The 27,254-nt window shown below is 32.6% G+C and overlaps 1 protein-coding gene across 1 annotated transcript; it reads left to right on the top strand.

Annotated features, from left to right (window-relative positions):
* The first annotated feature begins 24,853 nt into the window (after positions 1–24,853).
* On the top strand, positions 24,854–26,442 carry LOC149564909 (uncharacterized). Its single transcript, XM_089818448.1, has one exon. The coding sequence runs from the start codon at positions 24,977–24,979 to the stop codon at positions 25,496–25,498; it is 522 nt and encodes a 173-aa protein (XP_089674574.1). The 5' UTR covers positions 24,854–24,976; the 3' UTR covers positions 25,499–26,442.
* Positions 26,443–27,254: the final 812 nt, after the last annotated feature.

Raw genomic sequence — 27,254 nt, 5'->3', positions numbered from 1 at the left:
CATCTAATGCCTGCCACACCTGGATTGCCTCTAGCAGCCCCATCAAAATTGAGTCTGCACCATCTGTGAGGGGGTGGTTCCCACCTACACTTGGCTCTCGCCTCCTTACAACTCTTTGAATAAACAAGGGGCAGATTAATGAGATTAGGCCAATTCTTTTTCATAAGACCATCCGAGGAGGAAAATGATCCCTCTTCTTTAATAGATTTCCTCAGGTGAGAATTCAACACCTCCATAATAGAAGCTTTTATTTTTAATAATAATCCTTCCACATTCATTTCCAAATCTCGAAAGATGCGACGATTCGTCTCCTTCCAAATTTCCCATGCTATAATTGAAGGACAAATATTCCAGAGTTTACTATAAATGCCATGAGTCATGTTAATAGGCCAGGAAAAAAGGAAGTCTAGAAAAATTGTGGCAAAGGTGAAGACCACCCAAGACGAGATCGGAGCCATTCCCAACAAGCTTGTGTGTACGGATAGCTATACAAAAGATGATCCAAATCTTCATTATTATGTTTGCATAGCACACATCGGGATGGACCAAAGATACCAAATCTAGCCAATCTGTTAGCAATCAAAATCCTTTTTTGGAGAACCAACCACAAAAAGAATCTTTCCTTAGGGAGACATGATCCATCCCAACAAAGTCTGAGGGGCATTTCCACTAGATTCCAATTATGGGAATGAACCAAAGCCTTATAGCCATTCTTCACACTATAGTTACCATCTAATGAGCTAGCCCAAATGAGCTCGTCTTGTCTTTTTGACTGTTTAATCTTCCTGTCTGACACTATCTTCTCATAAGCCTTAATTAAGTCTGGATCTAGCCCTAACCCTTCCACCAACTGCCATGTCCATACATAGGACCCTTCCAACAAAGACTTGATCTTATAGTCCTTGACTTTATCACCCCATTCAGAAGTCAATTTTTTCTTAAGATTAGTATACAATGAAGAGGAGGAAATCGGGGAACATCCATCCCATGAGTCTTCCCAAAATAAAGCTTTATCTCCTAGCCCCGGTTAGAAAATTACAAATTAATTTACGACATTTAGCCATAAAATTCCAACATTCTGACCCTGTCAGTAAATTTATCATTTTGGACAGAGACAATGGATCTTCAAGATCAAGATATTTGTTATAAAATATCTTGGCCCATTTATGATCTCTTTCAAAGTATAATTGCCAGATAAGTTTCACACCTAAAGCTTCATTTTGTCACTATAGGTTCTTAATCCCTAGACCTCCACATTCCAAGGGTTTACATAAATTCTCACATTTGATGAGAGCTAATTTATTATCATCTTCATTGTCTTTCCATAGAAAGTTCTTAAGTTTTGTCTCAAATTTTGATAACATAAACCTGGAGAGGGGGAGACAAGAAAGGTGAAACATAGGAATGGCTGATAACACTGATCTAATTTTGATAGTTTTACTAGCCTTTGTCAACCACTTATCTTTCCAACAACCTATTTTCTTATCTAGCTTCTTAAGCATATCCGACCAAACTTTCTAGATTTCGAACCCTTCTCAAGGGTGATAAATATTTACATGGAAAAAGCCCCTTGTTATAACCCATAATCTTGAAAATCCAATTTTCCATATTCGGATCTGTATTCAAAGAAAAAATCTCTAATTTGCTTTCATTCACCTTCTGCCCTGAGGCGTCCATGTAAGATCGAATAATATCCTTAAAACCCAATGCCTCATAAACAAAGCTCTTCCCTAGTAGGATTGTGTCATCTGCATATTGTTGATGAGTGATGTTAGGAATATTCCTAGTGATTGTAATACCTAATATCTTTTGTTTTTTATATGCATCTGAAATCGCTATTCCAAATGCTTCTGCCATAATGATGAAGAGAGATGGGGATAATGGATCACCTTGTCTAATTCCTCTTGAAATTTCAAAAAAACCTTCAGGCATTCCATTAATGAGGATCGAGATCTTAGGAGTAGAGATAAATTTGAAAATGAGATTAATCCATTGTTGAGAGAAGCCACACACTTCAAGAACTTTACAAAGAAAGTGCCAATCAACCATATCATAAGCCTTTTGAATATCTAATTTCATAAACATATACGCCTCTTTGTTTTTTGATGCTAAGTGGATAGTCTCTTGAATAGTAAGGATACCATCCAAAATTGATCTTCCCAGGACAAAACCTGTCTGTCCTTTGGAAATTAACTTTGGCATAAGTCTTTTGAGCCTATTAACTAGAATTTTAGAGAAGATTTCATAAACTATGTTACATAGCACAATAGGACGAAAATCTCCTGGATATTCTGGCCCATCCTTCTTAGGGATCAAGGTGAGAAAAGAATAATTTATTTCAGCCAATAAAGCTCCTCCATTCCTAGATGCTTCAATGGCTCTCCATAAATCTTCTCCCAAAATATCCCAACACTTTTAAAAGAAAAAGGTCTAGAAACCGTCAAGACCTAGAGATTTTTTTGGATTCATCTTAAAAATAGCTGATCGTACCTCCTCCAAAGTGATTGGTTTATTTAACTCTTTATTATCTTTGGCAGAGATTAATTTAGGTATAAATTTAAGCATTTTTTATTGCACCTCAATATTAGATCCTTCATAATTATTTTATAGCTCCTGAAAGTGTACTACAAATGTATCATCAATTTCTTGTGGTTTATCAGTACAAACACCCAAATGATTAGTGATACTTGTTATTTTGTTCTTAGATGTGGAATTGTGAAAGAATTTTGTGTTTCGATCTCCCTCATCTAGCCATTTATCTCGAGACTTTTGCCTCCAAAATATTTCTTCTTTGGAGAGGATCACTTCCTATTTTGCAAGAAGCTCTTTTTCTAATGTGTAACTTTCGTTATTCATACCATATTTAATGATTTCTAGGTTAATATTTTTAATTTTTTCTTCAATTTCCAACTTTTCTTTGAAAATGTTATTAAAATGCTCTCTATTCCATCTTAGGATCTTTTCTTTTAAAAATTTCAATTTTGAGATAAAGAAAAACATCTTAGAACCTTCAAATCTAGCTTGGTTCCACCACTCTCTAATGTTCTAAGTGAAATTAGGATCTTGGAACCACATATTTTCACACTTGAATGGATTCCTAATAGGTTTAGATGGTTCACTAAGCTCAAAACAAATAGGAAAATGATCAGAACCTGCTATTGGTAGGATGTAGGACTAAAAATTATAATTGTCAAAATTTCCAATTATAAAAAACCTATCAAGTTTCTCCGCAATATATGTGAAGTCCTTCTTTCTATTATTCCATGTATAAATACCATTATTCAATGGTATATCATTCATACTATGTTTTTCAATCCATGCCTTAAATTCTAGAGATGAATTAGAGAGGTGTTGCGTACCTCCTACTTCTCTTCTAAGCTTAATATAGTATTAACATCACCACCAATAAAAATGGGACGATCCTTGTACTTAAGGAAAACAAAGCTTAGTTCATCCCATACCAATTTCTTCCGTAAATGACACATAGGACCATAGATATTGATTAAAATGAATTTCAAGTTTGATTTAAGGTTTTGCACACTAACACACATCCAATTATTACTAAATTCTAAACAATGTATATCTACCTTCCTAGGATTCCAAATAACACCTAAACCTCTTGATGCACCTACAGATTCTGAAAAGAAAGACTCCCAAAATCCTAGCATCTTATTAAATCTTAAACCTTCTATCTTACTTAATTTTGTTTCCTGGATTCAAATTATTTCTGAATTAAAAAGTTTTAAGGTTTTTTTTTATGAGTCTTTTTTTGCTAGGGGCATTTAAACCCCTAGCATTCCAAGTTATGATCCTCATGATGCCTTGGGAAGGCACTTCTGCTTCCCAGCATTTAGCAAGTTATCTATCTTCTATTTTTCTCTGCAATGACCATCAGCCTCTCTTAATTCCTTCAGAGATCTCTTGCCTCTTTTGCCTTTTGCTTTGCCATATTTTGGAGAACTCAAGCCTTTCTGATTCATATAAATCCCAAGCTATTGTGGAATATCTACTGGGCTATGCTTAGAAGATGCCTTGAGGACCTCTTATTTATCTAATTCTTCATTCTCAAGATCATTGATAATCTGACTAACTACACTCGACTGCTCCAAATCAACAAGTCTAGGCTTTTCCATGTTACATTCTTTGGTTCTGATATATTCCTAATCTGTCTCTGTTAAAGAGTCATAATTCAGGGACTGTCTCGATATATCATCCTCAATTTCTATCTTTAATATATCCCTTCTAAGATCTTCTACTGTATAATTCTTGCCACCTAACTTAAGAATTCTTTGGATTGAGGCCTCCTTCTATGAATGTGAACTATTATTTATATTCTCAAAGTTGAAAACTTGAATTAACTCCTCAGATAATAATTTTAGGTCTTTGTCCTCTGTATTTAGAATTTCCATAGTTGACATTATATCCATATCTCTGTTTAAATTTTTTTGGACTTCTTTAATGATGGCACTGTCTACCTTTAAACCTCCATCATTAGCCTCTGGCTGAATGTCTTCTGGAATGAAAGGAGAGCTTATGTCATCAATCGGTATTTGCAAGAATTTAGATGAGAAGCTGCTTCCTTTTTTGGTGGAAGTTGAAGCTTCGATTTCCATATCCTGCATCTACTGCTGTAACATTTGTCCTTCCATCTTGGATGTTGTGGTATTATCAAATTTATCCATCTCTAGGGAAAACAGTAAGGAGTTTTCTACTTCTACTATATCATCCTTTTCTGGAACCTCTAGTACCTTGTTTTGCACAATTGCCAATTCCTCTATACGGAGTACTTCCTTTCTTGAAGTGTTTAATACATTATATATTATATCTAATTCAGACTTGTTGCTGATAATTTTCTGATCCATATTTGATTTGATAGCCAAATTAACCTCCTTTGCATAACTTGCTGTCTGTTTTTTATGCAAATTTGCTGCAACCTCATTATTAGTTGTCTCCATCTTTTTATCTGTATTATTCCTCTGCTCCACACTTTCCTTGAAGATTTTCTTATGCTTCTTAGATTTGTGTTTCCTTGGAACCTCCTTATTTTCTATCAAATGTGAAGATTCTTTGTGGATAATAATAGATTTCACCTTTTTAATTCGTGTTGAACCATCTTTATATACTTTTGGATTCACAAAATTAGAAGACTATTTATCTCTTTGTGACTCATCTGTGCTTTTGGCCTGAATAGTGGAATCAAAACTTGCATATCTTATACCCATCCTCTTTCTCAACTTTTGAATCATAGGTAACATACTTCAGAAGTCTGATGTAAGAGGGAGATTTTATACCCCGTTCCATTGTTACCCTCAATTTTTAAAATCTCTGAAATTTCTCCCTTGAATGAATGTAGATCAATATCATAACTTGCTTTATTTCTTGATATTTTTTTATGAAAATGTAGCGATTGTTTAAATTTCATTTATATTAAAAGTTTCACATTATTATCATATTGAAATGAAGCATCAATCCCTATGAAATTCTCAAAAAGAGACCCAATCAATTTAAGAATCTCAATCTGGTTTAATTCAGGCGGTAAAGATTGAATAGTAAACCACATTAGGTATTCAAATTCTACATTTTCTAATCTAAAATTTTGACACCATTTAATAAAATTGACAATGTGCCTGTTAAAGAAACATTCTAAGACATTGACAAATTCATTTCTAACAACCTAATCTAAACAATTCAAATATAGGACATTATCAGAGAAAAGGGAGATACTTACCTGGCCTCGACAAAATTCTTCAAGCTAGTTGGAAAGAAAAAATATTTCTTCATTAGAACTAGTCCAAACTGCAAAGATTTCGAGGTCTTGGCATTCCATCCATGCCGCTTCACATTCCTTATTTTGAATCAAGATGGAGTTTTCTTTGTCATTTGGATCTGAATCTTCTTTAGATACTGCCATATTCCTGCAAGCCCTCTTTTCAGATCTTCGCTAGGGGGGGGATGTAGGGTTTAAGAGATGCCGCGATGGGTGCATTTGAAACGTTGAAATTGTCACGATATGGGGGCAGAGAAGAAACCCTAGCCAATTCTAATGGAAAAGGTGGAACACTGCAGAGATTAGGAACTGCATATTTAGTTAGACTAAAAACCCTAATTTGAATGCTCCAGGCTTTCTATGGTGAAGAATGGATATGGTCGAGCATAATCTAATGAAATTGAATTATGGAGAGCGAAATATGAGGGAGGAAACCCTAGAACCAAAGAGCTTTTGTGCGTCTCTACATTCTGTAGTGATAAATTGCCATGATCTTAAACCATATGGTTGCTAGACTCAGCCAGTAGAGAAAATTTATTTCCTGTCTCCACCGCATAATGTACCTGAGAAGGATCCCAGATTTGCACAAAGACATGTTGATGGCTATGTTTTGGGTGCCTGTAGTTATTGCGATAAACGAATGCCCTCTTAGAATTTTTCGCATGAGTGCCTGAATTTGCATTTCTACTTTTGCTCGCTACTCTGCTTTTGTTTGCCATTAAATTTTTCTTTTTCATATGCTATATTATAAAATTATAGTTTTGGGTTCTTATAGTTATTAATTAATTTAATTAAATTTAGTTTAATTAATAATAAATATAATTTAAGGCAAAAAGCCTACAACACAACGGTAACTTGTGAGCCTCTCATGTGGGAGGTCTTAAGTTTGAATCTACCTTCACTTAACATATAATAATAATTAATTATAATAAATAGTAATAATTAATCTAGGCTTTGGTTGTTTACCGATAAAAACATAATAAATATTATTTAATAAAATTTTAAATTTATTTATTTTATTGTTATTAATAATAATTTTGACTTTTAATAAAATTGTAATTATTTTATTTGAAAATCAATAATTTTTTTTTTTTTGTGTTTGTGATATTATGATGATGCTATGATTCTGATCTTTTAAACTCAACCATGGTAATGTGTCCGGTATGCTCTATGATGAGTTTGGATTTATTGTTTATTATTTCTTTCCAGTGCTCTTGTGTGAAACTGAGGTGAATGATATGACATATTTGACTTAACATTTGAGGCTTTGATCAGTTATTTTTGGGATGTTTTCCAATTGCTTGTAAAGAACCAAGGTATTATTGTGGATTATCTTTTGACGCTTTCTAGTCACTTGTATAGGATTGAGGTGAAAATTGTGATTCTTTGATTTGTACTTTTATGAGCCTAGGTTAGGTAATTTGTATGTTAAGTTGGGAAGTGGCTTGCAATGGAGGTCGGTGCCCAAAGTGGCTGCTAGGGTAACCCATTATAAGTAGTTAGTAAGTAAAAACACTACACTAAATGAGAGTAAAATGAACCTAATAAGAATCTTGTCTTTCCTCGCCTATGCCTCGAGTGCTAGTACAAACTAGGATGAGAGTAGAGAGGACGCTTGGTTGCGACCATGCATCGTTAGTATGTCTTGTCAGTACGAAAGAATACTAGTGTTGCATAGAGTCACTAGGGGGCCAAAGGTTTAAAAGACTAGCCCAATAACCCTAGAGTTGGTTCATGTGATGACACTTGCCCACTAGTAGTATAGATTTCCTACGTGTCTGTGTTTGCCTCTGGGTCTCGATGTCAATTTATCTTGGAACCTTTGAATTATATTACTTTTAGGGATTTTCTTGACATAGATATTACTTTTTATTTTTGGAATTGATATCCTATTTGGGACTTGAGACTATTTCCTTAGCACAGTGGGAGTGAACCTTTTTGGGTGACCACAAGGTCAGGTGGCAGTGCTTTTTACTATTACCTTTGAGATCCATCTGTAGATGTTGTGGCTGATGGATGGTTATATCTATATGATGGATGATTTTACTTATTATATTGTATTTGTTTCATGGATCTGAAAGGGATGATGTAATCTATTTTATAAATGTATATTCTTTTAGCCTTTCATACCCTGTGACATGTATAGTGGATGATTGTGCATTCTGAATTTATTGCCAAGTGGCATTCAGAAGAAATGTATATTATTTAAATGGACTAGACTTGTAGTTATTCTTTCATGTGGATGTGTTATTTATTTGACTTAATATTAATTAAAATTAAATGTGATTAAATGCCTTGGGATCCTTAAGGAATGTAATCGATTATGTTTGCTTATGTATGAATGTATGTTATTGCTTTTGCTACTTTATGATTGTTGTACATGTTATTCTTAAAAAAAAATGTTTAACAAACTTAGTAAAACTTTAGTTTAGTTCTTTTGGATCCCTTGGCGGGGCATTACAACTCCTACTATGTAGGATGACGTTGATAGTTTTTGACTTAGTCGATTAGGTTGGTTGATCTCGACTGGAGAATTTTACCTTTGCATCCATTTGTGTGAGCTAGACATTAAGTTGTTATGTGTTTGACTTAAAACTATAGTTGATATGTTCTTGGTCAATATGTGTTCTGACTATATAACTTGTGGTTTTGGTTTCTTTATTTTATATAATGAGGACCTTGTTCAATTATGAGTGTTGTTTGACTATGATGACATTATGCTAGCTATTGTACATGTTTGGATTAATTATGATGTTTAAAACTAAGCTTAACATTTTCTTGATAATGTCTAATATTGATTTAGTGATGGATACTGTATGAATATATTTACAAGTTGCTATCTTTTTATTTGATTATGTAAAATGTATGCGTGAAAATCATGTTACAAATTTGAGTTTATATGACAGTTGAATATTTAGAATTCATATTATTTAAAAGTAAATAATGTTTTTGAATTTCCATAGGAGTATCATGTTGAAGATGTTATTTTATTTATCATTATGTTGGCAATACTGATGCTTTGGCCTGTACGAGTTTGAGAGTGTGCATGTACTGAAGGCAAAAGAGTGGTTGAGGTAGAGGAGTTTAGCTCCTCGGTAAGGTTGGTTAAGGAAGTATGGTGGAGTTACGCACACACACACACTTAATGTGTTTTTATTTAAATTTAAATCATGTGCTTTGATTTTTTTATTTTTATCTAGATGGATTAAATGATTTGTAATATATATGTAGAGTAAATGATAAAATGAGAAGTTTTAATTATTATTTCTTTTGAAATATTTAAATTTAGATTTTTAATAAATAAAAAATTCTTATTTTTTTCAATTTAGAAATTAACATACTCCAAGCTTGAGTTTATAAATAGTTAGTCAAGGAGTTAATAGGTAATCAACAGTTTTTTTTTCTCAAATTTTAAAGTTTGGTCATAAATTGGATAGAAACAAATTAAATAGAACAAGGAGTGAATTTTTCATCCACATTCTTAATTGGAGTTACTCTCCAAGATCGATGAAAATGAAATTAGAAAAATAATGAGTTTAATTGAACGTTCATTATGATTATGGAAAAAGAAAAGGAATGATAGTTTGGGGAGAAAAACTTGTTCTTAAGTGAAGGGGGACTTAACAAAAGAGGTAGTCGATTGAGGAGAAGAGGAAGGCAGTTTGTTTGGGAGATGATTTAGAAAAAAAAAAGGATAGAGAGAGGATATGAGAGAGGAAAGTGTAATTTTGAAGGGGGAAAGTAAAATATCATAAAGAAGGGGGCACATTTTTGTATGAGGAGGAACAAACATAGAAAGAAGAATAATTTCTTCTGCAAACCGTAGAGGAGAGGAGAAAAAATGGAGGAAGAGAGTGTTGTTGGGAGGCTAACAATTTAGAGTGGAGGTAGATTTTTGATTTCTTCCCTAGCCTACTGTGGTGTTGCTTGCATTTGGAGCTAGAGGGGGGGTGCATTAAAAAGGAACAACCACATGAGTGAGAGGAGCTTGGAATCTTTAGAATAAAAATTGATAGTCTTGTAAGTGCACTCTATCTCTATATATATACATAGACATTTAGTGTGTATAATATATTTACTTGAGAAGAGTGAAGTTACTGTGTAATAATTTAGAATAGAATTCCAGGTAGGAAAGAAAAAGGTTAAAAGAAATTAAATCTAGTTTTTCATTCTTACTTTCATAGGCTATAAATTCATGAATAACCCATATACTTCATAAGTTATACATTTATGAATGATATGGTTCGAGTTATATCTAACTCTTTTAAGGAAATATTAGTCTTATGACCATATTCTAACAACAACAAATAGAACAATGAATACCACAATATTGAAGTTAAAGATATCATCGAGCCTTTATATCTACTCTTTGAAATCACACTAGACAAGAGGAATCGACTCATTGCTGACCAGTGAAAACATACATCAATGGTCTTTGAGGAATCTCTCATGGAGAGCCCCTAAACACAAATCATATTTTTGAATAGTCTGAATAGGAAGTACCATGTAAGTCTACTTAGAACAAGTTCCATATATAACACATCAATTCCAGATAACGTGACTAAAGAAACACTCCATATTAAGAGGGCACAAAACTAAGTACATTAATAATTAGACTATCACTATTCAACCACTTTCATATTGTTGAGGTACCCAATTGGGCACAATATTATTAGAACACTTGCATAATATTGAAGTATCTAATAGTCAACAATAATCCTGGTTGTAGCATAAGTCTTAAAGATCTCTTATAACAATCTCACAGTTGTAAGAAATTTACCTCATCAAATCAGGGCAATTAAGATTGTGAATCACATACTTTAGACATATTTGAAATAGAAAGAATTTATCCTAAAACACTCTCGTCTTCTTTAAGAGTGCATTTTAAGATTATAATTCCATTATTATAGTAATATTGATTCCTATCTCTCATTTTAGGCAAAAGAAATTATATAATATTTGTTGTCATTAATTTTAAAAATGAATATATATATATATATATATATATATATATATATATATATATATATATATATATATATATATATATATATTTGTTGTTCAATTATTTTTGGAATTCAGATAAATTTTACTTCTTCGTATATAGCTCAAATTACATTATAACAATTAAAAGAGAGGGATCTTAGGAAAAGTGAAAGAAAATGTTATTTTCTTCATTGTTTACCCCATAACATGCTCAATAGATAAAATGTAAGATTTTCTCAAGGTGAGTAAAATTTGTATCTTTGTATTCCTCTTAGATGTAGTTATGTCTTTTGAACCAAACAATCTTATATAACATGTTTACTTTATTTAATGAATACATTCTTGAGAGATAAATAATACATTGTTGGGAGGGGTGTTGAATGTGGAATCAAAGAGGAGGGTACTTTTTGGAAAGCTTGTGTTTTTTTTCCTTAGATATTACTTGCTAGTCTTTTACATTATATTAGTTTTTAATGCTTGGCCAAGCTCAGTAAAATATTTATGCATATGATTGAAATGCATTAGTTATATTACATTGTTTTCCCTCTTCCACATCTTTGTGTATGTTTTCTACTAGACATATGTGTAAAGTAGAATTAGGCACTTGGATGAACTAGATTCTTCCGATCCTATTGTGTCGAGTTGCTAGCCTTCTCGTGCTAGGGTCAGGTAGTTCTTCTTAATTGAAGAACCTGAGGGAGCTACTCACTCCATGGTTGGGCAGTAAAAGTGCCTAGACCACTCTTCTATCTTATGATAGCAGATGATCAACGTTTCGATGGCTTGGAGATAAGACTACATGCAAATGGACACATAGGTTCGGTGGCATGTCATTTTATGTGTTTTTATGTTATTTTATGTTTATCTCATTTAATGTACTTATGATTCTTATGTTTGACATGCAGGTTGACATACTCTTGACATCTATTTGATGTGTAAACTTTACATTTTTGATAGTTTATGATATCGACATGTGGTCGACAATGTAATGTCAGATGTATAGAAAGAGTTATGGTGTTTATGTAATTATGACTTGTGATATCAGTTTCAACTCGACTAAATATTGTTATTTAATTTCCAACTTTAATTTAAAGTTGGAACAAATAATTATGCTTATGAAGTCAACATTTGACTTTTTATTTCTACAATTTATGGTTGATTTGCGTACGTGGCAATGTTAGAGAATTCGGTTCTTACATGTGGTATCAAAATTGTATTTAACACTAGGACCTAAGGTCTTACTAATGCTAATGTTGTGTGGTCTCACTTGGAATAGGATTAATTAGCCACCATATATTCTCGCAGAGGCAATAGGGGTGGAGGAACCAATGGTCCTCAAAATGATCTTGGAAACCAAAAGTGGGATCAAATTGTGGTGCTCCTCATTTAGTAGGGACAACACATGGATGACATAGAAAATACCATGAGAGGAGGGTAGGCTTAGGAGTATGAGCATAGGGAAGTTATGTGTTAGCAGGAATAAGCACGAAAGAAAAGAGAGGAGGACCAACTGCTTGAGGCACGGAGGAAGCAGGAAGAAGATCGAAGGATTGAAGATCAAAAGAAGGAAGAAATTGACCGTAGGATGGATGGATTAATTCATGATAGTGTCCAAATTGCATAAAATATTAGTAAGGACCTCAAAAAGGTCACACCTCCTACCATTAATGGTAAGACTATAGGTGAAGAGGAAAAATCTTGGATAGCTACCATGGAAAAGTATTTTCATGTCCGTAATTTCACCAAAAAATCTAGAGTAGTATGGGCTACCTTTCAGCTAGTTGGTGAAGCGGCAACATGGTGAGAAAATGTTATGGCTAAGAAGAAGTTACAACATGTTGAGATATCATGGGAAGACTTCCTACAATATTTCTAAAAGTGATGGTTGCCTCAGTTGTTTTATGAAAAAAAAGGCATCTAAGTTCTATAAGTTGATTCAAGGAGTGATGTCAGTCATGCAGTATCATGAATAGTTTTGCCATCTAATTAAATATGTTCCTCAGTATCAAAATGATGACTTGTTTAGGACTTGTAATTTTTTCATGGGTTGCGTCCTGAAATCTATAATGAGGTAGAAACGTGCGAGCCATAGTCTATGGACTATGTACCATGGAAAAGCATTTTCATGTCTGTAATTTCACTGAAAAATCTAGAGTAGTATGGGCTACCTTTTCACTAGTTGGTGAAGCAACAACATGGTGAGAGAATGTTATGGCTGAGAAGAAGTTACAACATGGAGAGATATCATGGGAAGACTTCCTACAATATTTCTAAAAGCGATGGTTGCCTCAGTTGTTTTATAAAAAAAAGGCATCTAAGTTCTATAAGTTGATTCAGGGAGTGATGTCAGTCATGCAGTATCATGAGTAGCTTTTCCATCTAGTTAAATATGTTCCTCAGTATCAAAATGATGACTTGTTTAAGACTTGCAATTTTGTCATGGGTTACATCCTAAAATCTATAAAGAGGTAGAAATGTGCGAGCCAAAGTCTATGGACTATGTACTAAGGAAGGTTCTTAAACAAGAATAAAGACTTAAGGATGTAGCTCCAGTAAAGTCATCTAACAACCAGGGATTCAAGAGTATATTTGAATATGATAAACATGAAAATGGTGAGTGTTCATCAAATTGGAATTGAAGAGATGACAATCAACAAAATTTAGGAAGTAATTCCAACCAAAATTCTCTCAATGGGAATTGGCATCACAACATAAATCATAATGGTAAGGGTAGACATGAGGGAAGGTAAGGACCCCGCAATGGTTGCATCATGTGTGGGGGAAATCATTTTTCTTTTAGCTATCCACAATGTTCAGATTCTAGAGTTGGGAAGAAGCTATAATTAGATGGTCCAAGAATTGGGAATGGTGTACTTCGTGGAACCTATCCACCTTGTTGATTAGCATTCTTGAGAGAATGAAAAGGATGTTCTTAGATCCTTTATTATCTGGATTTTATGGATATTTTATTTTTTATCATCATGTGTAAAAATTTATGTGTGATGTGATCTTTTTTGCTATGGATTTTTTTTTTTTGTCACATCGAGATGATGTCTCTTCCTAGTGGGGAAGGACATCACAACCCACTTTGTGTGACTCCTACTATGTAGGATGACGTTGATAGTTTTTGACTCAGTTGATTAGGTTGGTTGATCTCAACTGGAGAATTTTACCTTTGCATCCATTTGTGTGAGCTAGACATTAAGTCGTTATGTGTTCAGCTTAAAACTATAGTTGATATGTTCTTGGTTGATATGTGTTCCAACTATATAACTTGTGGTTTTGGTTTCTTTATTTTATATGATGAAGACCTTGTTCGATTATGAGTGTTGTTTGACCATGATGGCATTATGCTAGCTATTGTATATGTTTGGATTAACTATGATGTTTAAAACTAAAATTAATATTTCATGATAATGTGTAATATTGATTTAATGATGGATATTGTATGGATATATTTACAAGTTGCTATCTTTTTATTTGATTATGTAAAATGGATGCTTTAAAATCATATTACGAATTCGAGTGTATATGGTAGTTGAATGTTTAGATTTCATATTATTTCAATGTAAATAATGTTTTGGATTTGGATAGGAGATATTGTGTTGAAGATGTTATTTTATTTATCATTATGTTGGCAATATTGATGCTTTGGCCTGTGCGAGTTTATGAGTGTGTAGGTACTAAAGGTGGAAGAGTGGTTGAGGTAGAGGAGATTAGCTCCTTGGTAGGGTTGGTTCGGATGATATGGTGTAGTTACACACACACACACTTAATGTGTTTTTATTTAAATTCAAATCATGTGCTTTAATTTTTTATTTTTATCTAGATGGATTAAATGATTTGTAACACACACACACACACACACACACACAGAGTAAATAATAAAATGAGAAGTTTTAATTATTATTTCTTTTGAAATATTTAAATTTAGATTTTTAATAAACAAAAATTCTTATTTTTTTCAATTTATAAATTAACATACTCCAAGTTTGAATTTATAAATAGTTAGTTAAGGAGTTAATAGGTAATTAATAGTTTCTTTTTTTCAAATTTGAAGGTTTGGTCATAAATTGGATGGAAACGAATTAAATAGAACAAGGAGTGAATTTTTCATCCATGTTCTTAACTGGAGTTACTCTCCAAGATTGGTGGAAATGAAATTAAAAAAATAACGAGTTTAATTTAATGTTCATTATGATTATGGAAAACGAAAAGGAATGACGGTTTGGGAAGAAAAACTTGTTCTTAAGTGAAGGGGGATTTAACAAAGGAGGTGGTCGATTGTGGAGAAGAGGAAGGCAATTTGTTTGGGAGATGATTTAAAAGAAACAATAGGAAAGAGAGAGGATATGGGAGAGGAAAACATAACTTTGAAGGGGGAAAGTAAAATATCATAGAGGGGACACATTTTTGTATGAGGAGGAACAAACATAGAAAGAAGAACAATTTCTTCTAAAAACTGCAGAGAAGAGGAGAAAAATCAGAGGAAGAGGGTCTTGTTGGGAGGCTGACATTTTAGAGCGGAGGTAGATTTTTGATTTCTTCCCTGGCCTGCTGGGGGGGGGGGGGGGCGGTGGTGCAGTGAAAAGGAAAAACTACGTGAGTAAGAGGATCTTGGAATCTTCACAGCTGAACTTGATAGTCTTGTAAATGACCTCTATCTCTATATTTATAAATAGACATTTAGTGTGTGTAAGATATTTACTTGAGAAGAGTGAAGTTACTATGTAATAATTCATAATAGAATGCAAAACAAGAAAAAAAAAGGTTAAAAGAAATTAAATCTAGTTTTTCATTCTTACTTTCATAGGCTATAAATTCACAAATGATTCATAGACTTCATAGGTTATACATTTATGAATGATATGGTTCGAGTTATATCTAACTCTTTTAAGGAAATATTAGCCTTATGACCATATTCTAACAATAGCAATGAGAACAACAAATACCTGACAATGTTGAAGTTAAAGAGATCATCGAGCCTTTATATTTACTCTTTGCAATCACACTAGACAAGAGGAATCGACTCATTGTTGACCAGTGAACAAATACATCAATGGTATTTGAGGAATCTCTCATGGAGAGCCCCTAAACACAAATCATATTTTTGAATAGTCTGAATAGGAAGTACCATGTAAGTCTACTTAGAACAAGTTCCAGATATAACACATCAATTCCAGATAACGTGATTGAAGATACACTCCATATTAAGAGGGCACAAAACTAAGTAGATTAATAATCAGACTATCACTATTCAACCACTTTCATATTGTTGAGGTACCCAATTGGGCACAACATTATCAGACCACTTGCATAATATTGAAGTAGATAATAGTCAACAATAATCCTAGGTGTAGCATAAGTCTTAAAGATCTATTATAACAATCTCACAGTTGTAAGAAATTTACCCCATCAAATTAGGGACAATCAATATTGTGAATCACATACTTCAGACACATCTAAAATAGAAAGGATTTATCCTAAAACACTCTCATCTTCTTTAAGAGTGCATTTTTAGATTATAATTCCATTGTTATAGTAATATTGATTTCTATATCTCTCATTTTAGGCAAAAGCAATTATATAATGTTTGTTGTCATTAATTTTAGAAAGGAATATATATATATATATACACACACACACACACACACACTATATGTGCAATTGTTTTTGGAATTCAGATAATTTTTTCTTCTTTGTATATATCTCAAATTACATTAGAACAATTAAAAGAGAGGGATCTTAGGAAAAGTGAAAGAAAATGTTATTTTCTTCATTGTTTAACTCGTAACATGCTTAGTAGATAAAATGTAAAATTTTCTCAAGGTGAATAAAATTTGTATCTTTGTATTCCTCTTAGATGTAGTTATGTCTTTTGAACCAAACAATCTTATATGTTAATATTTACTTTATTTAATGAATACGTTCTTGAGGGATAAATAATACATTGTTGGGAGGGGTATTGAATGTGGAATCAAAGAGGAGGGTAATTTTTTGAAAACTTGTGTTTTTTGTTCCTTAGATATTACCTGCCAATCTTTTACATTATACTGGTTTTTGATGCTTGGCCAAGCTTAGTAAAACATTTATACATATGACTGAAATGCATTGGTTATATTACATTGTTTTCCCTCTTCCATATCCTTGTGTATGTTTTCTACTAGGCATATGTGTAAAGTAGAATTAGGCACTTGGCTGAACCAGATCCTTCCAATCCAATTGTGCCGAGTTGTTAGCTTTCTCATGTTAGGGTCGAGGAGTTCTTCTTAACCAAAGAACCTTAGGGAGTTAAGAACTCCATGGTTGGGTGGTAAAAGCACTTGGACCACTCTTCTATCTTATGATAGAAGATAGACAATGTTATGATGGCTTGGAGATAGGACTACATGCAGATGGACACATAAGTTCGATGGCATGTCATTTTGTGTGTTTTTATGCTATTGTACATTTATCTCATTTAATGTACTTATGATTTTTATGTTCGACGTGCAAGTCGACATAGTCTTGACATCCATTTGATGTGAAAACTTTACACTTCTAATGGTTTATGATATCGACATGTGGTCGACAATATAATATTAGATGTATAGAAAGAGTTATGATGTTTATGTAATTATGACTTGTGATATCAGTTTCTACTCGACTAAATGTCATTATGTAATTTCCAACTTTAATTTAAAATTGGAACAAGTAATTATGCTTATAAAGTTGACATTTGACTTTTCAACTTTTTATATCTGCATTTTATGGTTGATTTGCGTACGTGGCAATGTTAGAGAATTTGGTTCTTACATTTAAGGACAAGAAACAAGATTAGAAGAACAATGTTGGCTAAGATCTAACTCTTTCTCTAATGCTCAAGTCGATAAAGATTTTTTTTAGTAGAGTGAGTTTTATATTATTAGTACTTGTCGGTAGGCTAAGTATTGTTGTGACATTTTTTGAATTCCTCACATTAACAAGTTATTAAATGAGCTCTAATGTACCAATTAAAATTCATTTTTTTATATAAATATTATGGTTTAAAAAATTTGATAGCAAATTTTTAAACTTTTTAAAATTTTATATATTAATTTTTAATGTTTTAATTGGTTGAATGAATTAGACTCTTATATGCAGTTTTTATGAAGTGTTAAAATATGACTTTAATTAAATATTATTTTAAAATTTACTCCATAATTATTGTGGTAATTTTCTTCAACTAATATTTTTATCCCTAATTTAGAATACATTTCTCCGTATAAATTAAATTTCCTTTACAAACTACAATCAATGATCTAACAACTTTTAAATTTATACTTTCATATGGGAAGACTGTTTTTCTACTCAAAATTTCAACATTAGCTTAATAATTTGGTTATGTATGACTTCCACCATTGTGAATTGCTTCTTTTACATCAAATTGACTTTAGTCGTCCTAAAATACAACATAATTTTATTGCCACAGAGATTTTGCTAGGCGTCCAAAAAATCCATCTTTGTCTTTCTTCCATTACACAACTGTGTGCTTCTCCTTCTCACTTGCGATCTAAACAAATCTTATAACTTTGCTTTAAATAAATTCCTATATAACAACTCATGCCATGAAGATCCATAAACCCAATGCAAGGGAAAACAAAAGTTGACGAACTTAAGTTTTTGGCAAAGCTTCACCCTTGATATTTCAACTTAACATTACTGCTATGAACTACTTTGTTGCATATGATAGAAGCAAAAGAAAATCATATAGTTTTTGTTAATTATCATATGTTGCATATTGAAATAGTTAGTTTGACTTCTTAAACTCAATAAATTATAATACATATAAATATATATTGAACATCAAGGTCACTATAATATATTTCAGTGACTATTATCTCTGTACAGAATAGAAACATTATATAATCTTTCCATTCAATTGAATATAGATTTGATTGTGTGTAAGACACCTATTCTCTATCACTTTGTGTCTAGTCTCTATATTTTCTCCTATGCTATTGGTTAGCTTTGTGTTGAACACCATATTATCAATGAGATTCAAAATCATTTTGTACATTGTATCGCCAATGGTTACACAATAGAGTACCTTAAGTTCTTTATTGTATGACAGTCCGCTTAGCAAAGTTATGGTCATGGATTTCAAGAAACTCATTTTCCATGTCACTAGAGAAGAACAAGATATCATCGAGCATGCCATTTTCTTTGAACACTGGTTTACTTTACATAGTCATCTTCAAGCCGATTTTGCACTTTCATATATAACAAGTCTATTTAGACATTATACAATTTAAAATATTGAGATGATTTTGCTAATTAATATACGAATGTCTAGCATTCAAGATTCTAAATCACAATTTGATATAAATCCAAACCCTTTCAGTGTATCAAGAAAAGATACTTCTAGCATGGGATCTACATTTTTTTGGTTGTGTAATTACTAAATTTTTTTTTTATCATTGAGAAACAGATAAAAGTATTTATCTTATTTTATTGGCAAATTGACTGTATGGAAAGATGACTAGGGAACATAGGACCACAAAAATTGCTACACATTTCTCCTCAAATTCAATTCAAAGGATACTATACCTTTATTGAGGTACAGTTGTATAAATTCTCTAAGAGTCACCTACCTCAAGTTATCCCATGTTTGTACATAGCTATTTCTGGTAAAATATGGGCTATGCTAAAGAAGCTAATAATGGCTATGATAGAACTTGTGTATCTGCCCTAAACCACGCACCACTTCCAATGCCAACTCTGAGTTAGAACAAAGATTAGGCCATTGGACTTAATGGAAAATGTAATTTGTATTTAAAGTAAAATTGTTTTAGTTCAACCAAAGTAGATACAATTATTTTAATAGATTAATTATATATATTTTTATAAATAGTTCAATAATGAGATTTAAAAATTATGTTATATATATATATAAGGCAAGAGTCTACAACACAATGGTGAATTGTGTGTCTCTTAATTGGGTCTTGGATTCAAATCTACTTAAGATTAACAAATAATCAAAATAATTAATCATAACAAATAATAATAACTAACCTTGATTTCGGTCTCTTATCAATCAAAAATATATATTCTATTACATTCTTATATTATCAAAATGATATACTAATTCATATATGATTTTCAAAAAGATCAAAAAATAATATTAATTATACTTCAATTGATCTTCAAGAGAAGTCTAAAATTAAATTTAAGAAAACACTTACAACATACTATTTAGTTTTTAATCAACATCTTCATATTCGAAGAAAAATTAATAATAATAATTTTAATATTAAAATAAACATTCTTTCTTATATTTTCTCTCTCTTATGATTTTTGAAATTATATGATGAATGAGTTATTAAATTTTTTTTTTTTTTTTTAAAATTAAATAATTGAGAGAACAAAAAAGAGGTACAGTATCAAAAAAGGGGAGGAGGCAAGCCTCAACCACCCAGATCAAAGTCCAACAATCAGTTAGAAATAGCCAACTAACACATTAAGTAGCAATTCTAGCGAGATTACAAAAAGAGGAGATAGAAAAGCTATTCCAAAACATCATCATGATCATCGAACCAAGTTGTCCATCCCAGCTCTCCTTCCATCCACATGACTTTCTTCCGCTCGAGAGTGTGAGCAAAGAAGTCACGTTCATCAGAAAAGGGGCCTTTGTTCTCACATATTTCCTTGAGCAACGCCTTAAGAGCTTTTCCAAAAGCAGTCTGGTTATCAAGAATGTTGGCCAATTCCATCCCATGCTTCATCTCATAAATGAATATCATAGCGAGCCCATCATGGAGGAATCTTTTTAGCTTGTCCATCCTGAGCTTCATAATGCAACAAATCTGCGAGACAATCTTAAAACAGATGAGTTTCAAATGAAACAAAGTAAGGGATCTACCAATATCTTGAAATTTCTCCTCATTTCTACATTTCCAAATAAACCAAAGAATGTGAGAAGATAGAATGTTCCAGAAAAAATTAGCATCCTTTTTAAGACCAAATAAGTTGCCAAGAATGGTATCTAAAATAGGAACATGATCAGCTATAGAAATTCCAAAAAACTTCCATATAATCCTAGCAAATTGACAAGTAAAGAATATATGCCTTAAATTTTCAGGAACCCTACAAATAATACAAAGTTCAACATCACCAACATGATTTTTAATAGGAAGTCTATCGAGAAGGAGCTGTCATTTAAAATGTAAGATTTTAGGGGGAATATGTGATTTCCAAAATCTGTTAAGAATTTTTCGCCATTCAAGAGAGTTCAAGTTTATATACCAAGTGGTATTAAGGTGAGAAATAACCAAGTTGTCTTTATTGAGAACCTTATATATATCTTTAGCTTTAATTTTATGTAGGAGAGATCCATCATCCCAACGAAAATTTAGAAATCTATGAGAGTCCACATCACACCTGCAGGGAAGATTAAGAGTGCGGTAGGCATTGACAACCATATTATATGTACGTTTATGGGAGATATTCAACTAACATGGTATTAAACTATAAGAACCAAGTAAAAATTAGGCAATAAGGTATTGCAATCACTTCTACATAAGTAGTTATTAATCTTTTTAATTTCAACCAACTAGATCTATGTATTTTTATTTTGAATTTTCATATTTAATTTTTATAATGTATAAATGTGACTTTTTAAAAATTTAAAATCAATTAAATCAATTATTGCAATATGATTAGGTCATATATTTCCGAAGTCTTATAGGGATGGATTTTTAGGAACCACTACTCTATTATAAGGTGAAATTTTAACATGTATCAATAAATAAGTCAAATTTAATTTAATGAGAATAATCAAATTTATATACTATTTTGTAAAAGGGCTATTAATAATCATACCTAATAATAGACAAGAGCTTATGACAAAATTGTAAGTTGTGAGCCTCTTATTGAAGATGTCTTGGGTTCAAATCTACTCGTGCTTAATAAAGTAATAATTAATAATAATACATAATAATTAATCTTTATTCCTATATTATGCTTACTAAGAAAATTGAGTTGCCAAGTTATAAATTATAAGAGATCATTTTCTCAATAAAAGAATGTTTTGACAGTAAGTTTAGAAAATATAGATATCATAGTTTATCTATAAAAATTCTTACGCTTGTCTTTTTCCTCATTACCCCAAATTGAACATCAAAACATAAATTTTAATCAAATATTATGTTTAGTGAAATTGATTCAATTTTAATCATTACAACTTTCTTCTTTCAATAAAATATTATTTGTAACTTGGACGATTTTCAATTGAATATCTCATATCAATCCTTATAAATTTTTCTAAAAAAAAAAAATAAAATTGGTAAAAAATAAAATAAAAGAATGTTTTTATTATGTAAGGAAATATCTTTGAATATTCTTGTATATTTCTTTTATTTCTTTTATTTCTCTTTAGTGTTAATTGGATTTATATTACTTTCTATTTTTTTTGATTGGTAATAGATATGAATTTATTAATCTAATCGAGTTAAAACTTGGGCCAAACCAAGGATGACTACATAAGGAAAGCCATCTTCCAAATAAAGAAAAAGCATAAAAAGTTCCAATGACATGTAAATATCAGGAACTTCAAAACCAAGTGCAACCATTACAAATTACCCTGAACTTCTCCCTTCTTCTGAGATTTGAAGACCATATCAAATGATTTGTTGTCATGTTTTCCTTTCCTCCCCCTCACAATCTCCCAACCCTCTTCCAACCTAGGTGCCTCCTCATGCCATGCCATTTGGTTTTTGTCAGGTTAACAACCATCATCCAAATGACCCTCATCATGCTTCTGTAGATTATTATCAGGGCAACATTCATCCAAATGACCCCCATCTTGTTGCTACAGATTTTTGTCTAGTTTCTTATGCACCTTTACACAAGATCCTACAGGCCTTTTCTTTTCCTTAGCTTCTGGTGTAGTAGAATCCTTACTCACATTCTCCACCATAGCAGTGGTGGCTTTCTTCATAACCAAATGAACATCTGGATGTTGAGTTTCAGATTTCTGTTGTGAAGCTGCATCCAACACAACTTGAGAAAAACTCTTGTGTTGCTTCCTTTTCTTCTCCATTGTATAGTGATGGTGTGCTACATCTTTCCACCATGAGGCTGACTTAGTCAATCTCTTCCAAGAGCAATGATCAGCTCTATGCCTTGTTTGAAAGCACCGCCTATAATGAAAAGACACCCCTTCATAATCTATAGGTTGTGTCCAACACCCTTTTGTTGATTTAAGCAGAATTTCTTTTGGAAGACCATCAAAAATATCCATCTCCACTAAAATGTGTGCATAAGTAGAATGGAGAAGATTGGAAGACCCTTCATTAGTCATTAAAAGGCTTCCTAGAGAATTGCCAATAGCTTCAAGACAAGAAGCAAACCAATAATGTAGAGGAAGATTAGGAAGCCATACCCATAGAGGAATTGAGTCAAAAGTTTCTGTACCAGGACAAAAAGTAGGGTGCCATGGTTTCAACATTAAGGGGTACATTTACTCCCAATTCCAAATGTTGTCTCAAAGAATTTTTGTTCTATCATGTGCATGTTCAAAGACTACAATAAAGAACCCTCATGCACATGGGTAAATTTGGACATAGCCTTCCAAAAGAGGTTCCCAATTTTCTGATATCGATTTGTGGAGCTCGCTAAGACTTGGCCAAAGGCCTCTAAAGCGCCCTATCACACCTAAACCAAAAAAGACTTCAACATTGTAATTTACCTCCTCTTCCATTTCATCTGCTATCTCCATTGTTACAGACCTTGTCTTTTGAGATCTGATTGAATCTCCCACACCCCTTCCAAACATGCATTCCGTCTTCGACACCCTAGTCTTTTGGTGAACATTTACCTCACCATCCAGCTCTACCATCATAACCCCCATTGGGCTTTTACTTCTGCCTGTTTGCAGTTGATACCCTATAGTACTCCACACTTTCTCCATGCATGGATCTCTAACAGTAGCATCCATGACTATTTTTGCCCCATCAAAAAATGGCATCCCGTAGTTTGCTTTATCGCCTACAACCCCATTTCATTGGCTACACTCACCCATAAAGTGTTGGGAGAGGGGCATGAACTATGTAGACCCATTACTGGGTCGGTGGTGGGTGTCGTTACCTTTTGCTTGAGGACCCCTGTTAGACGCATGACCTCCATTCACCTTCTAATTGCCATACTTCCCTCTCCATAAATCATTAGCACCCAAACGCTCATATTGGCCCACACCATTGGAGCAGCGAAAATCATAAACCCTAGTTGTAGGTACGAAAGAAACCATAGGAGTGACTGATTCTTTTTTTTTCTTCTTTTGGATTTTTATCTATACCTAATTTCTATTGCTTTCTTAATATTTAATTAGTTTAATAATTTAATTTTTCTTTTAAGTTTAATTTGATTTTTAAATAGTTTTTAAAAATTATTTAAATTAATTTACTTTTTAAATTTTTATAGTTAATTTTTTTTCTTATTCTTATGTGGAAATAAATAGGGTAATGAAATAAGAATAGCAAGTTATCTTTTTTATTTACATAAAAGATGATTTTGAGTAATAAATAATGTTGCTTAAGAACTCTTTTTTAATCTATCAAAAAATATTTAATTAGTTTTTAAAAAATTAATTTAAATCCTAATTATTATAATATATTTTTAAATCAATTTTTTTAAAAAATAATTATTAATCAATTTTATTTTCCATATTTTTCTCCTATTCTTTCTCTTTCTACTACCTAATTTTGACCTATAAGTTTCTTGAGATTTATGTGGTCCAATTGTTATTTTTGTTCAAATGAAATTTATATCCTTACTACATATATATCACTTTGGGAAAAATCAAAATTCTTATTGATTCATGTTGAAATTACTTAGATTATTTTACAATAGACTGTGGATTCATGTTAAAATTACTTGGTTTATTTTACAATAGGGTTTATTTTACAATAGACTTTTCCATATAATTCTGTGTTCATGCTATGATATATGATTCTGGGTTGTGAAGTACAGAACCTTATAAAATATCAATATGACAACGGGTATGTTAAAATATTTTATATGACAAGCAAAAGTAACCGTCAAATTTAATATAAAAAATTGTTAACAAGTATAATTACGCGCAGCATACATAGCAGGGTAAACTATAAATATCTCAGTATCTTCCTCTGAAGGTCCATTTAAATCAGATGTTTTTCTTCGCTTTCCTTGTACGCTTGGTTGCCAAATCGCAGTTTTCTACTTTCTTCGATGGATTTCAATGAAATCCAAATGTTATTAGGTCCGGTTAATTCAAACGCTCGCCTTCTTCGACTCATTCACAACTGCTGCGACGACCTAAAAAATTATGGCGAATTCATAATTGACAACTGTAATAATAATAATAATAACGGATTCAGTGTTGGCGACTTCGAATTCCGCGTGCATGGCTTAATCGGTAGCTTTAGAAGGCTGGAGGGAGTTTTCGCGGTAGTACACACAAAAGAATATGACGATTTACAGTCATTTTTGCAGCAGGCTAAGACAGAAGAAAACGAAATGAAATGCAGGCAGAATTCCATTACTATACTCAAAAAACTTAGCCGTTTTCTTCAAGGCTGGAGCGAGGAGATGGAGCGCTTGAAGGGGGAGATAGCGGGATTGAGGGTTTCCAAAAGACGGAGAGTTTGTCGGGATAAAGATAATTACGCCGTGGATGGAACGGCAAATTTGAAAATGCGGCATGTGGAGTGCATGATTTTACAGAAGATTTTGTCCACTTTGGGCTGGTGAAGTGAAATTGTCATTATTCCTTTTTAATGGGTTTGTTTCGAAAAGTACAGCTGGAAGTTCGATCTTCTGTAGAGGCTCTCAGCAGTTTTGAAAAGCAGATTAGCTGTAAACGTATATTTTGTAGGGTTTTGATGGCTCAAGGGTTTTTCAGGAATCTGTGTTTTTCCTGATTTTGTGATTTTCTTGTCAGAAGTGTAATTTCTTTGCCGTGATTTGTTATATTTTGGACAAATTTGAGCGATGAAAAAATATTATCAAAATTCCAAGCACCTTTAGAATGGAATTTTAAGATTGTTCGATTGCAGTAAAGCTTCGGATCTGCATTTTGAGTCACTGCAAGGAGATTTGGCGGAATTGGGGAGCAGAGGAGCTTAAATCATGTTTTTCTGTTTCCCTAAGATTTTGATGGCTCAGTATTTTACCTGTATTCGCTGGTACCGGCGTTGTCATGTCAGAAATAGTAGTTCTGTTGCTGTGGTTTTAAATTTTCAGCAGAGTTTCGGGGTTGATAAGCTCGTAGCAAAATTTTGTGTGCCTTGAAGCTGAAACCCCGAGGGTTTGTATTTCTTGCTAGTCTTTCGGTGGCTTAGAGAACAGCCTATTCTGCATCTTCTTTTAGAGGGTAACATTCTGTTTTTATATTGACTAGAGTTTCAACAATTTCTCTATGTAAAAAGATATTATCGAAACTGTATACACATTTAGAACATAATTTCTGTGTTGTTACTGTTAGGATTTGCAGCTACAGTTTGAGCCTCGTCAGTTTTAGGAGTTCCAGGGAGTAGAGTAGCTCGAAAATTGTTTTCAATTCTTAAGGGTTTTGATGACTTAAGGTGACCGAAATGTGTATTTTGTTCTTGTAATAATTGTTCGCGTCGACTAATGATTATTATGTTAAGTTTCTATAACTTTCTTGGCGGAAGTTATTGAAATTTTCAACAAAATTTGGGAGTTGAAAAGTATTTTGAATGCAGATTGTTTACTTTAGGGCTTGTAAGATGAAACTTGTTTATCTGAAGAGAAATAATTGTGTTGCGTTTTTTAAGAAAAACAGAAGATTGTTTCACTTTCATTACTGCTGGTATTTGGGGACCATGGCTAAAATTCTGAGCATTATTGTATTGTTTTAGCAATTCTTTGAAGCAGAGTTGCTGGCCTGGAATGATGTTCTGTTTTAGGTTTCTATAATTTCTTTTGTTTAGGTATTACAAACTTGAAAGACAAATTCTTTACAAAGTTCTTAGTAAAACAAAGTCTGAAGAATGCTACAATATGAATTTTTTATTTTATTATAAGATAAATTTAATTCATTGATGGAGCTCAACCATAGGACGGCTAGGATAAGGGGCACATTAGGGTGCCTTAAATAGTCCTACAATCCTCTACCCTATGCCCAAGAGTGAATATCATTCATCATGGCCATCATGTGAATGGCTCAGTGAGGAATTCCATAGCCATTTACAATCCTATACCTGAACCCTAAGAGTGGATATAATCCTTCTCAGCCATCCTATGTCTCCTTGAGGAATTTCATAGTCATTCCCTCTCCCTTTGCCAGCCTTATCCTTCTCTTTATCAACAGAATCCCTTAATGGTCAATGGAGATAATGGTTTGAGTAAGTATAATAGGGTGTTCGGAGTGTCCTTCCCTTCTAAGTCCAAAAGTGGGGCACTCCTTGCACCCCCTTGGACTCATAGGACAACCTGTCACCACCATGAGGTGACATGCTTAGAAGAGGACCTTATAATAGTTTCA

The sequence above is a fragment of the Cupressus sempervirens genome, chromosome 3 (genome assembly GCF_028749045.1).
Source record: "Cupressus sempervirens isolate cs-2001-9-10 chromosome 3, ASM2874904v1, whole genome shotgun sequence".
Classification (NCBI taxonomy): domain Eukaryota; kingdom Viridiplantae; phylum Streptophyta; class Pinopsida; order Cupressales; family Cupressaceae; genus Cupressus; species Cupressus sempervirens.
This window is presented reverse-complemented; position numbering and strand designations above follow the sequence as displayed.